This window comes from Artibeus jamaicensis, unplaced genomic scaffold (genome assembly GCF_021234435.1).
Source record: "Artibeus jamaicensis isolate MK-2021 breed Jamaican fruit bat unplaced genomic scaffold, CSHL_Jam_final scaffold_3151, whole genome shotgun sequence".
Lineage (NCBI taxonomy): Eukaryota > Metazoa > Chordata > Mammalia > Chiroptera > Phyllostomidae > Artibeus > Artibeus jamaicensis.
Genome location: NW_026522037.1, coordinates 479479 through 495443, shown reverse-complemented (window position 1 = coordinate 495443; position 15965 = coordinate 479479). Strand labels below are relative to the sequence as shown.

General features: G+C 62.7%; 2 protein-coding genes across 4 annotated transcripts in view; one reads left to right on the top strand and one right to left on the bottom strand.

The window, feature by feature from the left end:
• CUNH7orf50 (chromosome unknown C7orf50 homolog) overlaps positions 1-15965 on the bottom strand; it is a 57184-nt gene that overhangs the window by 13390 nt on the left and 27829 nt on the right. The gene's annotated exons all lie outside the window — the stretch shown is intronic.
• On the top strand, positions 3452-14290 carry GPR146 (G protein-coupled receptor 146). The gene is made up of 2 exons (XM_037137868.2): positions 3452-3768; positions 12787-14290. The coding sequence occupies exon 2, from the start codon at positions 12798-12800 to the stop codon at positions 13797-13799; it is 1002 nt and encodes a 333-aa protein (XP_036993763.2). The 5' UTR covers positions 3452-3768; positions 12787-12797; the 3' UTR covers positions 13800-14290.

The window sequence follows — 15965 nt, the reverse complement described above, 5'->3', positions numbered from 1 at the left end:
CCGCTCCACCATCCACATTCAGTGGAGAGGAAACCGAGGCTCAGAGAGGGTGCACAGCGCACCAGGCCTGTCTGTGTCCCACCCAGTGCTCCCTCCTTGGTCCTTCTGACCTGGGGCCAGCCTGCAAGATGTGCCTTGTCCCTCCAGGCCATACACTGAGGCACTGGGCTGCTCACTGCATCCCCGGGGGTTGCAGCACAGGGGCCTCCAAGAAGAACGGTACCTCATATGGCCCCCCAGGGCCTTTGGGGACAAGGTCCAGCTTGTGGAGCGGGACATTGTGACCAAGAGGCCTACCTACAGTGAGCAGCTGGAGGCAGCAGCTGGGTCCGCCCCGAGGGGACTGAGAGACCTTCAAACCCCTACACACCAAGTCAGTGCAGTGGCTCCTGGTCACAAGCCTGGGTATGTGACAGGCACACACTGCACAAACATGTTACGCCACTTCTTCCTGCTGGCAGACCATGGGGGACGAACACAAGTGCTGCTGCCACAGACTGACATGCTGAACCCTGACCCCCAATGTGACGATGGCAGGAGGGCGGGCTATGGGGTGACTTGTTCACGGGGTGGGGCCCCAAGGAGTGCTTCTGAGAAGAGGCCCTGTCCGCCCCAGGAGGACACAATGGGAAGATGCTGTCTGAACCAGGATGTGGCCCCCGCAGACATGGGGCTGCTGGGGCTGGACCCCAGCCTTCCTGACCGAGGGGCGTAAATGCTGTGGTGCCCGTCACAGCCACCCATGCAGACAGACACCAGCCCGCAGCAGGGGTGCGCGGGAAGGCCACAGTGTGGAGGGCAGACAGAGGCCCAGTGTGTGCACCCATCGTGACTTAGAAAGGCTGTGGGAGGATGGAGGTCAAAGAAAATGGTGCCAGGAAGACAGGGGATAGCTGAGTTGAGACCTGGAGGCAAGGATGCGGCCTGGCTGTCTGGGGGAGAGGCGGTCCTGGCAGAGGGGCACAGAAGCCCCTCGGGGTGGAGGAGAAGCCAGGGAGCCTGAGGATGTGAGGGTAGGGTGTGGAGCAGACCTGCCTCGCTGGACTTCTAGAAGCTGAGTTGCTGCTAAGACTACTCCAGAGGCGTGAGGATGAGCTTTCTACATTGGGTGCCAGGTACCCAAGGTCCCGCAGGGCCTCTGGGGTCACCACAGAAATAACAAAGACATGTCCTCTGCACACACGCCACACCGACTTCCCATGCGTGCCACCTCCCAGAGGAACCGCTGTGGCATCGGCAGGTCTGCCCCGGCGGGTGCTCCTGGAGGCCGGGCCGGGTCAGAGTGGACACTCAGAACACAGCTCCGGTCTCTAACACTGCCAGTGTGCCTGCCCCACTGCAGATGCAGCCCCAGCAGGACCGAGCAGGGGACAGTCGGCAGGCAGATACCCGGTTCCACTGGCCACACTGCATGCTGTAGGCGGCTCACAGCCGCTAGCTAAAAATTGCCACTTGGTCTCATTGTTAGGCCAGAGCCCTTAGGACAGTCAAAAACCCACCCAGGGCCCTTCCCTATCACTAAGAGGATACCCGCCACCCCAGAGGATGGGGGCACTGGCAGAACAGGCAAAATGGCACTCAGGGCTGTGTGGGGTGACAGCAGGGAGGCAGCCACACTGATCTGTCCTGACCACAGAGGGGCCACGGCCCAGCTCAGAACTGACTGCTCTTACCCAGCCCTCCCTCCATACTTTCTCCAAAGTTCACACCTTACTGGGGCCACATAGAGGGCCAAGTGCAGCTTTGTCATGAACCGCACTCAGGATAACCAGCAAATCCACTGTGAGCACTCCTGGCCCCTGACCCACAGGCCACACAGAGCATGTCCGCCTAGGAAGTGTGCTGTGGCTAAGAGCTGCACCTTCAGAAGGAAAGCCAGCCCACCTTTTCAGCAGGGCGCTGCAATCCCCACGTCACCTTCCCAGCCCCCAGGAAAAAGGCCAAATGCAAACAGACCCCAGTGCACAGGCTGCTCTCAAGTCCCCAACCTGCAGTCCAGAGTCCCTGTGGTGTGGAGGCAGCCCCTTGTATGGACTGCCATTCAGGTCAAACAGGAAGGGCACCAAGTCTCAGGACTGGTGAGCACAGTGACCGACCAGGATGCTTCCAGAGTCCATGGAGTGGCACTGCTATTGCTGCAGCTGGGTGCTGGGCTGGAGCCTCCCTGCTCACTGCAGAGCCTTGCAGTGCCCAGCAAGGCAGGGATGCCAGCAGATGAGGGTGCTGCCACAAGCCCCAGCATCAGGCTCACCCGCACAGGCCTCCCGCAGCTGGGTCCACATGTGGCATGTGCCAGGGCAGCTGCCCCCATTGTCACCCAGCCTCACACGGGAGTGAGCCTGCATGGGGGGGGGGGGCTCAGTCAGCCACAGCCTGGGAGTGGGTCTGCACTCCTGGCAGCAAAGGGCTACCTTGGCTTGGCGGGAGGTGGGCTGACTCTCACTGCGGACACACATAGCCCTGCCCTGCTGCTGACCCTGTCCACCTTGGGGCTTGAGTGGCTCAAGAGAACCCAAAGGCCAGGCTCTCGCCACAGGACGCCCCTTGGGTGTTCCAAGGGCTGTTCCCCAGGGATTCCAGGCTTGTGGCCGTACACACAAAGAAGGCCACACTACTACTCAGGCAGCTGCCAGGACAGCCGGACGTCCCCAGGCCTGATCTAGGAAGCCCGAGACCACCTGGGTTCAAACCCCACTATCTGCTCTGTGGCCTTGGGCACATTGCTAAAAGTTTCTGAGGCCCAGGACAACAAAATGAGGAGACCGTTTTCCACACTGACACCACATCTTGTCTCTCGTGGGAGAGTCTCTCAGGTTGGGGTGCTGCTTACTCGGCAGCGTCAGAGCTTGACCAGCAGATGGTGTTCTTTTCACCATCCAGCAACAGTGAGGCTCAGTCGGGGGGGGGGGGGTGCTGGTGCAGAGCTGGTGAGCTCTGGGAGTCTACGCCCTGAGAGGCAGCTCTGAGGGCCTAGGACAGGAGTGCTGGCTGAAGAGTCTGTTGAGGTATTTCCAACAGGGTCATGGGGTGGGGTGGGGGGCAAAGGGTCTACGAATGGCCTGCGCACAGAGTGAGACTCGGCCCTGCCCCTCAACCACAGGCCTGGTCCCCTGCCAAGCCCAGTCCTGCCTGCCCTGATGATGCCTGCCCCGCTCTGTCCCAGGGACCCCACGTCAAACCCTGCATCCTGCACACTCGGACTTTTTTCAGAAAGAGATGCTCTTGGAGCCCGCACCTTAGTGTGCTGCAGTGTTCTTTCGCACCACAGGGGTTAGTGGAGCAACGGATCTTGTCTTCAAACGTCGCCAACATTTTGTTGTAACAGCAGCTACAAAGTCAGTGGGGCTGCACACCATGTACTGTCTCTTTAAGTGGCTTTGGGGCTGGCTTCACACCATGTACTGTCTCTTTAAGTGGCTTCCTGGGGCCAGGTCAGTGCACATAGAAACCGGGGCTCCAGGGAGTGCGGCAGCAGGTGCTCCTGAAGGCACCCAGGCCCGGCCCCTTATCTCAGAGCGCACTGACTCAGCCCCTTGGCTCTGCCACCAGGCCTGCCCCTGCACACGCCGCCCGCCCGTCCCGGAAGGGCTCCACCACCCTGGCCAGCAGGCCAGCACCGGCGGCCGTGATGGGGGCGGGGCCACGCGGGGGGGGCGGGGCGCGCGGTCACGTGTGTACACAGGCCCCCCGCGCGGCGTGCGCCGTGAGCCTGCCGTCTCCAAAGCCCTTAGCTGCCCGCCCGCGGGGACTGCGCGGCCCAGGGAGCCGGTGAGTGGGCGCCAAATGTGGGGTCGGGGTCGGGTTGGCTAGGCGCCCGCGGGGTCGCAGCCTGCGCGGGGGGGGGGGGGCAAGCCCCGGGCTGCGGTGGCCCCTTCGGCCGAGCGCTCCACTCGGACCCGCAGGTCCCTGGGCCCGGCCCTGGGTGGTCCTCTAGGTGCGGGGGCGCTCTAGCCTCGCGGCGCTGGGAGGGGAGCCAGGAGGGCGGCTGCCCAGCGGTCGTTAACCTGTCAGGCCCTGGAGCTGTGCCCGCGGGTGGCCAGCAGCCCAGCCGGCTCATGTCCCCAGTGTTGGAGTTTTGTCCCTTTCGTGATGACAGCGTCGTAGCAAACCCTGAAGGACGCGCGAGCGGAGACCCGCTCTGCGGGGACTGCCTTGGTTCCTTGACGGCCCTCTTCTGGCGCAGACTGGCTCCACAGACACCTAGCGCCTCTGCCTCGGAGCCAGAACCCTAGGGCAGTCACCATTACAGCCCCCTTCGCTGTGTCCTGGGTTGCAGGGTCACTCTTGCCAGTGGGAGGGAGACCTGGTGTCTCACGTCCTCTCACCACTGGAGACGATTCGGTTCAGGTCCCTGCACCACCTTTTTTGTGTCAGTTTCGTTTGTTGGAAGTGAGATCTCTGACTTATGTCACTTAGCATAATACCCCCTGGGTCCACTCCTGTGGTTCAGTGGCAAGACTTCATTCTTGTTTACTGTGGAGTGACACCTGCGTGCGCACCACAGCTGCTTTCCCTGAGGGTGCGGATGGGCGCTCCACTCCCTCCAGCTTCAAACAAGGAGTGCCCTATCTCAGCTGGGCAGCCGCGGCCTCCTCCCCTATCTCCACGACTGGCTAGGCGCACACTAGCACTCACCAGGTGGCCAGAAGTGTGCCCTATGGCCTCTGCAAATGCAAGAGTGTGTATGAGGTGGCTCTGAAGCTGTCCCCAGGCTGCTGGGGCTTCATAGAGCACAAGTCCTCTGTCATCCTCCCCGGGTCCCTGCCAGGCATCACTGACACTGAGGAGCAGCACTCTGAACTGCTAACATGCTCTCCAAGCTGGAATGTCAGGATCGCCCTCTGGATGGAGTGCCCACAGGCACAGGCAGGAGACTGGGCGATCCAGCCCATCGCCCCAGGCTGCACAGAGTCCAGGCCTTGGGCCGGGGTCCCTGCTGCTGCCCTGCCTCTCCAGGGAGGACAGAAGTGTCCAGAGGACTGAGGTGCACAGCTCTGGGGAGGATGCAGCCATCAACACAGACCTGCTGTCCCCTGTGCTCAAACAGCCACCTGACGTGCAGTGGGTTTCAGGTTACAAGGTGCATACCAACCATACCTGTTATAGGATGAAAGAAGGACAGAGCTGCCCAGAACTGTCAGGGAGAGGTGCCTGTGTGATTCATAGGTAGGAAGAGGGACGTGCTGCTCCCACCTCTGGCCCGGCCCCGTACTGGGGATCCTGCCTCTGGGCCCAGCCTTGGGGCGAGGGTGGGGCCACCTCTCAGAAACCCTGGCTGCTGCCTTCAACAGTGCTTTCCAGGACTTCCTCCTGCAGGCTGCTGCCTCCTAAACACCTAAGGCTGAGCTACCTCGTGAAGGGGCAGCCTTGGGCTGCATCTATTCACGGGGTCCCACAGGCCCAGGACTCAAAACACTGCCCAGGCATCAAAGAGCAGAAAGGACTCGGTCTGGAGAGTAGAAAAGTTAGTCTTCTCCCTCAGCTGAGCTACCAGAGCACGCTGCTGCTGGGCGTCTCTGCAAGTAACAGGGACACCCTTGGTGGCAGAGGGCAGGGTGAAATGGACCTGCTGTCTCATGCATCCCCAGAAGGTCTGCCCTGGGTCCCCTGCCTCCCACACCTGTCAGCAGAGTGTGCCCCAGAGCTTCCGGTTCAGTTAGAGCCCAGCAAACTGAGGGAGCAATTGTGATAAATGAGACTGACTGGCTGGCCCCGCCCTCGGAAAGAACTGCAGGTGGTGATAGCATCTGTGGCTCCGAGCACATTCCCCAGGTAAGAGCACACCTAGTGAAAAGCCGGGCAGACAGGACACCCGAAGTCTGAAATGGAGACTAGACCCACGCAGCTGGCCCTTGAACTTCTGAGCCAGCCTCTTCCTGTCTGCTTTTCCCTGGTCTGGCGTGCCTGGAGACAGACTGAGCTTCAACTGAGTTACTCCGGTGACAAAGACACTAAGTAACTGTGCTGCACAGACAAGAGCACGTGTGTCCCATGTGCTCTGAGGAGAGGAAACCATGGCCAGTCTCTCCCCTGGCCAGGACCCAGCCAACTGGTCTCAGTCCCCACAACCACTCTGGAGCCAGCCAACAGGCCGGCTGTCCATGGAGAATGAGAGGACTGAGCCAGGCTGCCAGGGTCGCTGTTGCCACACGGCCTCTTGGGATGGCGGAAAGCACATGGCTGTGGAATGCAGACACCCCCGCCTACATAACGAGCCATTTCTCATCGCCCAGAGGAGGCCCGAGTGTGAGATAGCATCGGGGTGTGTAGCTCTCCAGGGGAGACCTGTGGACACATCAGTCTTTTAAAGCACCTGGCTCCTACCAGCTGGATGTAAATTGCATCTAAGGCCTCTCTGCCTATTAGTACTAAGGAAATAAGCTCAGGAGTCATTTTCAAAGCATTCTGATTGTCCCAGAATGCTTACGTGAGGCTGAGTTTCAGGGTAACAACAGGTCGACAGGACTGGCAGCCTAGCTGAGCTGCCTGCCCCGAGGATGCGCTGCCTGGCCTGGCCTCCTGTGCCCACTCCCAGGTCCCCTGCACGTCAAAGGATGCACCACTGTCAGGGCCACAGAGGCTCTGCCAGGAAGGCTTTGGGCACGAGTGGCTGTGTGAGGGGACAGTGGGCAGGGAGGCCGAGGAGCTGATGCCTGCGAAGTTTAAGGGAGAGCTGGTGTTGGCCGAGTGGCCAGGGTGAAGCGAGGAACAGTATCCGGGGCCAGCGACCCTGTGTAGAGATGGCGGAGGAAGTGAGAGGGAGAACGAGAGAGAGGCTCCGGCGGCCTGGTGCGGCAGCAGGCCCAGCTCGGATGGCCCAGCTGCGGGACTGAGCGACTGACTCAGAGGCCGGGGGTGAAAGGTGAGGTCAGTGACGTGTGTTCGGCTCCATGGGAGCAGGGTGCTGGTTTGTCACTTCTGCCGGCCTTGTGTGAACTCACACTCATGTGCGCATGTCCGCAAGCTGCTGCTCTGCCCATGCCTGCATCCCGCCTCCCCGGAGACCGCGATTTCTGTTGGTGGGTGCCCCTGCGTGCAGCTCTTCTCCCGGCCCCAGCCCCGTTCATAGGATGGTTGTGCATGTGGCCAGGAGCTCAGGGCCACTGCGGGGGCGTCGCTGCTGTGCCATGACCTGCACCCCAACCTGCACACGGTCTGGAGCCCTGCGGCCCGGCGTGCGCCCTCCCGGGGTCCTTTCCACGAGCATGCTCACCTGACTGTGAAAGTGCTTGTGCGCTCGACCCCCCTGCCCTGGTTTCCCCTCCCATGTGCCAGCTGCCAGGACCTGAGAGGACGTTCATACTGCAGCTTCCTGTGGGGAACGGGGTTGCAGGGGAGGCAGGGCCGCCCCTCACCCTCCCAGCACCAGGGGAGGCCAGGCCCCCTCTGTGCTACGTGTACTGCGTTGGTTAAGTCCTTCCAACAGCCTCACATGGAGCTTCCTACACTGGGGAAACTGAGGCAAGAAGTGCCTGAGGCTGGGAGTCTGGATGTCCCTCCAGTGTTGTGGAGACGCCCGGTGGCTGAGGGTGTGGAGCTGCTGCATCAGCTCCCCTGAGCACGGGCTGGGCTCAGGTTCCCTCACGCGGGGCTGGGGGTTAGGCCCAGGGTCACGGCGCTGCCAGGCTCACAGCTGCCTTCCTGCAGGGAGGAGGCTCCCTGGGCTGGCACTCCACAGGACCCCGTGGCAGTGCAGTCCTGGGACACTCACCCCTGTGCCTTGCTGGGCCCCGCTGGGGCGTGGTTGCTGGGCACCTGCCTGTCTGTCCCCCTCCATCTCCCAGACCTGAGACCACTGCCACCCTGGCACCCACCTCCAGGGGAGGGGCTGCTGTTGTCCGTGTGCCCATGCCGCACGCACTTTCGAGTCTTGGGCAGTGGGCAGAGCCCTGGGAGGCCTGTCGGTCTCCAGCTTTCGTGCAGCTTGCCCTTCCTTGTCCTGGCGCCCCCCAGCAGGCCTCCACTCCAAACCCAGGTCCCACAAGGCCCTTCTGCCAGCACTCAGGCTCACTGGTCACCCAGAGGCTGCAGGGGGCCCAGCGCCCAGGCCTAGGCTGTCTTCGGCCCTCCACGCCATTTGATGGCTGGCTCCCAAAGAGGCGGCCTGGGTCCCCCCCCCCCAGGGGAAACCAGAGGCAGAGCCAGGGCTGTGGGACCTCCAGGTGGAGTGGGGAGCTGTAAGAGGGGCACAGGCCAAAGCTGGGGCCGCCCTGTGCTCACTGCTGGGACCCCGGCCTGGAGTCAGGCACCTCCAGCTTCTGCCTGGAGCACCAAGAACCTGGCCAGACAGCCCTCGCCCTGCCCAGGAGGAGGCCACCTGGCCCAGGGTTGGAGACTGCCTGCAGGCCATTGGGACAGCACCCTCTCGGGAACTAGTTACCGCAGCCCCGAAGGTCCTGGGAGCTGGCACACAGGAGCGTGTGAGAAGAGCGGCTCCTCCTGCTGGTGACACAAGGGCCTGGCTGCGGGTCCAGGAGGACAGAGCCCTGCAGACAGACAGCTGCAGCGGGGGTGGGGACAACGTACACACAGGCCCTGCGAGTCCCGTGGCCTCCCCCTTAGTCAGAAGGCCTGGCCCCCCTGTCTGAGGGGCTGCAGCAGCACTGCCGACACAGGTGGGGCCCCAGCGTTTTTGACCCTGGAAACTTGGCCTCTTGAACCTCCTCCCAGCCTTCCTCTAACTGGTGGGTTTGCTGGAGCCCAGAGGCGCCCCTCCCGCCTGCAGAGGCCAGGACCATGGTTCTGCTCCCTGAGCAGGGGTGTCCAACCCACGCCCAACACAACACTGTAAATTTACTTAAAACATTGAGTTTTTTGTGATTCTGTGTCACAGTGTATTTACTGTGTAGCCCAAGACAACTCTTCTCCTTTGAATGTGTCCCAGAGGCGTCACAGGGTTGGACACCCTGCCTTAGAGGTTCCCATGGGCCTGGTCCCCTGCAGTGCGTGGGCAGGGGGCCTGGGCACGTCCCCTCATCTCAGAGAGGAGCCCCTGACCCAACTGGGCAGCTTGCTGCATGTGCTGGGGTCCCGTGGGGCACAGTGCCCTCACACCACACGTGGGTACAAGTCTTAAGGAGTTGGGGGCGGGTGCTGTGGGGGGAGGGGAGAGGCAGTGGTGAGAATGAGAAGAAGGTGCCGAGACGCAGCCGAGAGCCCAGCGGGGCTGGCAGGCAGGGGCAGGGGGTGGTAGTGGGAGGAGAAGTGCACAGGGCCCTCGCCCAGCCAGGCCCCTTCAGCTGAGGCAACGCAGCAGGTGACAGGGACACTGGAACCCTCCACCCCTGTCTCTGGGCCCTTCCTGGAACCCTGAGTTGCTCAACTGAGTTCCTTCCAAGTTCCTCTTTCTCAGGAAGGAACAGGCTTGATACCTAGAAGCCGCTGCCCGCCTGTGCCTGCCTGTGCCCCGCGGGGAGGGGGAGCGGTCAGAACATCATTGTGGTCGGGCCCTCCCTCTTCCCCCGACTACTCCTTTTTCCAGCTCACAAGCCTGAATGCTCCGAGGGGGGGTTGACTTCAGGGAAATGGGACTGGGGAGGAGGCGGGGCCAAGCCCAGCAGCCCTGCCTCTGCCTGTGCCCAGCAGCTGGGAGGTGACAACCTTCCACCCTCTCGCCCCTTGACCTCACAGGGGTGAGAGTTAGTGGTCCCCATTCTGGAAAAGCCACACACCTGCACTTGTAAAACAAGGCAGCTCTGACAGCCACCATTTGCTCCCCAGATTTCTGAGTTTGAGCAGGACAGACAAGGTGCCCTGCTGCCCCCAGGAAGCACACTGGACAGGCGGCCCAGCGGGCCCTTTTCCAACTGAAAGTGGATGACCACCGGCACCTTCAGCCTCCTGACATCACCTGACATCAGAGTCACCCTCGTAGCTGCCACAGCAGGGAATGGCACTCCGACGCTGACTTTGCGGGGGCCGGTTGACAGCCCTGTCTAGCAGCTGCCAGTGAGACGCGCAGTGTGGTTCTGATCTGCCACACAGGCGCACAGTCCCCGTCCCCATGCCCGTCGCCTGTGCAGGCGGGGGCTGCAGGCACAGGAACACTTCAGGGAAATTCTCAGCAGGTCTTGTGCCACGTGACAACTTCCCAGGAACAAAGCCTGTCTGAGCCCAGCACCGGATGTTTGCTGGCTGCTCTTCCTGCTGTACTTCAAGGCAGGCTAATGCCCTGGGGGAGCGCGGTCCCTGCCACCCCTCCACACCCACCCCCCTGCAGCTGTAGTGGGGGGGCTTTGGGGCAGAGGAACCTGCAGCGGCCTGCAGGAGGAGCTTGTCCCTTCATCGGTGACACCAACTGGACACCTGCCCCCTGGCTGCACTGGGCTGCTTCGGAACTCTCGGTGTACCCTCCCCTCCCTGGGAAGTGCTGGACTCCTTCCTGAGGTCCAGCTATGGCCCAGAGGGTCGACTCTGTGTCCTTAGTTCCCACTCACAAATGTCTGCTAGTTTATCTTCTCAGGGGAAAGAAGCTCCTAACTACAGTGTCCCACACACAGGCTTGGGGTACACAGGGCTGAGGCCAGGGCCGCTGAGGGGACAGGTGGGAGCAGCCTGCAGTACTGGCCTGTCCAGGCACAGTCCCTCGTTTGAGACTGGCTGTAAACACATACAGGGAGGGTCCATGGGGCCTGCCGAGGGAGGCAGAAACGGGGACGCGCGTCCTCGTGGTGCCGCTGCAGGCTGCATGGGGGAGCCTCTCTGTCCTGGGGTGGGACCTGTGGAACTGGAGTAACGGGAGGGGCTGGGCGGGCTTGTCCACTGGTGGGTGAAAGCTCAGCTGATGGCAGGCAGGGCTCGGAAGGCCTGGTTTGGGGACCGGGAGCACATCTTCCAGGGCCATGGCCCCTGGCAGTGGGGGCAGAGCTGTACCTTTTGCTAGTGAACCCTCCCAATGGGGGGCTGCAGCCCCCACCTTCCATTCCCGTGGTGGGGAAGGCTGATAGCAGGAGCAGGTGGGGATGTCCTGGGTGGTCTCCACAGGCCCTTGAAGGCATGTGAGCCAGGCAAGGCCTGGACACTCTGGGGTAAAAAACATCCACAGCAGCCACAAGGGTGCAGCACTTCCTCAGAACTGAACTCAGTGAGGTCCCCTGGATGGAGCCCATGGCCGTGCACTACAGTGGCTGTTCCTGCAGGAGCTGTGCAGGGTGGGGGTGCCTCCCGGCCCAGTGGTTCTCCTGCCCAGGCAGCCAGCCCCGCAGGCCAAGGAGCACCATCCAGATGGAAGGACCTGTCCCCTCACTGTCCCTCATGGTGGCGGAATGGCAGCGTGGGTGGGTGGAGCTGGGCCCAGCCATGAGCACACTCATTGCCGTCTGACACCGGCTGTCCCGGCTGCAGGTGCTGCTCACCAGGTTTGCCGACGTTGCCTTGGACTCGACATCCCTCCCGGCTGGCCCGGAGGGGGGGGGTCAGACGGGGCTGGGGTCCCAAGTGGATGCGCTCCCACTGGGGGCCAGGAGGACGCTGCCAAGCACCGCACCTTGTGCCCTCGTCGCCCCGGCCTGAGGTAGCGGGACACAGCAGGCAGCAGCGAAGGCCTGTGGGACAGACACAGGGCGGGACAGACTAGCCTGTCCACAGGCAGCAGAGCCCTTTGTCCATGTCACCTAGGTGCGGCCTGCGCCCGCTCGGTGGGCTGGCTGTGTCCTGGGCCTTGGCCACAGGGCCAGGTCTGGATCGGGGGAGAGGGCTGCTCTGTGCTCTGCAGGTGGAGGTGTGCTGGGGCCCAGCAGTCTCTGAATTCGAGGTTCTCCTCCAGAGGCTGGTGACATCTGTCCTTCCTGCCAGTTCTCACCCAGGCCTCACATACCAGGTGGACAGGCCACCCTGGGCCACTTGCCCACATAGGGCCTGTGAGGCAAAGGCACAGGGACAGGATCCCCTGCAGATGGCCTCTTGAGCCCATGGGACCAGGCCTCACATACACTTGCGGCTCTCTCTCGGGTCTCCAAGCCATACAGCCAGCCCTCCCCAGAAGTATTCCCAGCTCGCCTAGTGCAGCTCAGGCACCAAGGCCTGAGCACTCCAGGCTCTGTTGCCCTCTTCCAGGCCCAGGAGAGAGGGGTTGGGGGTAGGCAGAGGGGCTGTGGATCCCCACGCATGTTTGGCAGGGTCCAGGCTGATGCCAGAAGGCAGGGCCATGTGCTGGCTGGGTGGCAGAGTGCCAGCCCACCCCTCCCTGCACTGCAGGCCTTCCTGACCTTGGTTGAGTCACACCTGTCACAGCAAGGCCTAGGACAAACGGCACATGGGGCTTGCCCCTAGGTGCCCTGCAGGCACTCTGACTCCCTGTTCTGCTCTCCAGGGACAATGCCGGGGGAGGGCAGGCTAGTGCCCTGTCACGCGGCTGAGCCCAGCAGGCAACACTGAGCCCGGGTCTGAGTCCTGGCCCAGTACTCACCTCTCCAGGGCTCCTGGGCCCAGGCCAGCAGGGGTCCTGCAGAGCGCCCCCTCCTGGTGGAGAGAAGCCCGACTCTGCAGGTGCTCTGAGGGTCAGCAGGTGGAGCGCCTGCCATGGCCAGGACGCAGTGGTCCCACGGGAAGCCAGGACCCTTGCCCCCCTTTCTCGCAGAAACAGGGTTAGGAGGCTGGCTGCGCCATGAAGATCCTGTAGCACATGACCCTCCAGGCACTGGCCCCCCGTGGGACCTGAGATGGGCACCCTGCAACGGCTATCGCAGGAAACTCCGGGGACAGTTTCTGCTGTCCCCGAGCTCCTCCGAGCAGCCTGCAGGCCCAGGGCTTGACTCCAGGTAACAGCTAACCCCCCTCTCCCCACAGCTTGCTGTGCCATGTGGAGCTGCAGCCCGCTCAACAGCACCGACAGGGCCGAGGACCAGCCCCTCTGCCAGCATGCCCAGCTGGCCCTGTCGGCCGTCTCCCTGCTCTACCTGGTCATCGGCGTCCCGGTTGGCCTGGGCTACAACAGCCTGCTGATCCTGGTGAACCTGCACGAGCAGGGCAGCATGGCCATGCCTGACGTCTACTTCGTGAACATGGCCATCGCAGGCCTGCTGCTCAGTGCCCTGGCACCTGCGCTCCTGCTGGGCCCCGGCACCTCTGGGTGGGCCTTGTGGGGCTCCAGCAGCGAGGCCCATGTCACGCTGCTGGTGCTGTTCGACGTCTGTGCGCTGGTGACCATGTACTGCACAGCCCTGCTCAGCCTGGACTACTACATCGAGCGGGCTCTGCCACGCACCTACATGTCCAGCGTCTACAACAGCCGGCACGTGTGTGGCTTCGTCTGGGGCGGTGCCCTGCTCACCAGCTTCTCCTCCCTGCTCTTCTACATCTGCAGCCACGTGGCCGCCCGGCTGGTCGAGTGCGCCCAGATGCAGCACACGGAGGCTGCTGACGCCATCATGGTGCTCATTGGGTACCTGGTACCCGGCCTGGCTGTGCTCTATGCCCTTGTTCTCGTCTCTCGGATCCGCAGGCAGGACACGCCCCTGGACCAGGAGTCGGGGAGGCTGGACCCCTCAGTGCACCGGCTCCTGGTGGCCACCGTGTGCACGCAGTTTGGGCTCTGGACGCCGCACTACCTGACCCTCTTGGGGCACACGTCCCTGGCCTTGCAGGGCTGGCCTGTGGACGGGCAGCACCTGGGGATGCTGCTCTTTGTGAAGGACCTGTCCAGATGCCTCGCCCTCTCCAGCAGCGCAGTGACGCCACTGCTTTACCGCTACATCAACAGGAGCTTCCCCGGCAAGCTGCGGCGGTTGGTGAAGAAAACTCCCTGTGGGCGTCAGAGCTGCTCTGCGGACCAGGCAGGGGTCCAGCAGGTGCTGGCGTAGACAGCCAGTGGCACCGGTCAGCCCACGGAGACAGTGCCGGTGCACGGCCTGCAGGCAGTGCCCAGTGCCCAGGCCAAGCTGTCATTCCCTCCTGTCACCTGCACCTCGCATCCTGGGGGACCAGGCGAATGACACCTCTGTCCCACGCACAGCACTTTGTCACCTGCACACTCTGCTGCTCTCACCCCGTCGGACACACTGAGGAAAGCACACGCAACAGCACAAAACGTGTGCTCTTGACCTTTCCTGTGTTTTCCCGGGGCTCCCTGGCCCCAGGAGGCTGTGCGGCCGGCCTCCTGCCCTGCCAGCCCCCGCCCTCAGCCTGCTCTCTCAGCCTCCCAACAGGGGCTTTCCAGATGAAGTGATGGAAGTCAAAGCCAGTATTTATACTTTGTGTATCGTTAAAGTACTTGATCCCCCCTTGCGTCTGTCTATAGAAAGAGAGATGTTTGAAGGAAAAGTCACAAAGTATTAAAATGAAGGAAACAGGACAGGGAATGCGTGTTGAAGAGGGTGGGTGGCTGGTGCTCCTCGAGGGTCCTGTGGGGGACGAGGCTGGAGCTGTGTGGGCACAGGCCCCGAGGCACCACGGCTGGACCTGGAGGACGTGCCTGTCACCCTGGGGTGACGGCATGTCTCACCAAGAAGGGAGAGCTGGTGGGGCTGGTTTAGGCAGGTACCCTCAGTAGCTCTGAGGTGCTCCTCTGCCTACCAGATGTGCCGACACCCCACCGCCTCACAGGTAATGCTGTTTGCTGCTGGTCCACCCAAAGCAGAGCCCACAGTAGGCTCAAAACTGAGGCAAGAAAATGCTGCAAGGATTTAGGACCCAGCACAGCAGCTGGAAGGGCCTGAGAACAGGAAAGAGCCCAGAGATTGGGTCGTCGGTCTGGAGGCTGGGCCCACAGGGCGGCCCAGCTTGAGCATGACCCACAGTCCCATCCCGAGGAGGTGGGGGCCTGAGGCCGGCTCCCTAAGGGACGTGGCTGCACCTGGTGTGGCTGGAAGGCCAGCACAGGCGCACTACACCCTCGCCTCCACCAGCGCCATACCTCCTTCCATGCGTGCAGACGAGGGAGCCCCTTCAATCTCGGCCCCCTCGCCTCCACCCCAGGCCTTATGACCAAAATACAGGCCCACAACCCTCTGACCCCAGTTTCGAAGCCTAAAAAGTCCTACAGACAGAAAGACCTATTTCAGGTTTGCAGCAAATCACTGGGTAGCAAGCCTAACCAGGCATCTGGAGGAAAGAGCCACCCGGGCTCTGCAGCCCATGGGCAGCAGGTGGCCCCTTGGCAGCCAGGACCCTCGAGACCCGACCACGGAAATGTCTGTGGGTCCCCGCTGTTTCCTGCTGCTTGGAGTGCACCGCCCCAGCCTGCCTCCTCGCTGAAAGCACTGCTTCTCTTCAAGGGCACAGCCCTGTCTGCCACCCCAGGTGTGCAGGGGGCCAGCACTTCCCAACCTGACTAAGGCTCCAGCCTGACCCCCACCCCCCCAAGTGCACCACCCCAGGGCACAGCGACGGGCCCCGCCCTGCACACTGCCATTGCTGCTGCTCCCCTGCAGGGTCCAGGCCCAGACCCCCAGACCCAGCCCAGCTCTAGTCGGGGACCTAGAGTGGGGCTTCAAGCGGAAGCCCCCGGGTGCAGGGGAGTCCGGATCTCACAGTCTCTGCCCACAGCCTTGGCCCTCAGCCCGACCCGCCTCCCCCACAAGAGGGGTCTACAGTCACTCTTTTCCACTTCTCGGGGCTTTGGCCGCAATATGGCTAGTTTCAGGGGCACCTGGGGGTCTGGGCAGCCCCTGGCCCTGTCCTGGTGCCCACCCCCCACAGGTGACAGAGGGCTGTGCGCGTGGGCAGCTCCTCCTGCAGGCACCAACCAGGGCAGCCTGGCCCCCACAGAGCCTGACCTCTCTCCCCGGGGGCCCTGTCCTTGTTGAGTCTCTGGGCAGCCTGGGTGCCAGAAGCTAACCTCTGCCCTGTCTCCCCCACTCCCCCCAGGACAGGACCCACTCTGCACCAACACCTGTCTTCTGGGACGGGCCACATGACCTGCACTGCTCCCACACCCTGAAGGCCCAGGGCCCAGAGCTGTCACCATAATCGCTCAGGGACGGGGGCATTCTGAGCTCCTCAGAGGGGCGTGGGGAGCTCTCTGGATA

Bases quoted from the DNA above. Each gene is read 5' to 3' on its own strand.
- GPR146 (XM_037137868.2), top strand. From the start codon at position 12,798: ATGTGGAGCTGCAGCCCGCTCAACAGCACCGACAGGGCCGAGGACCAG.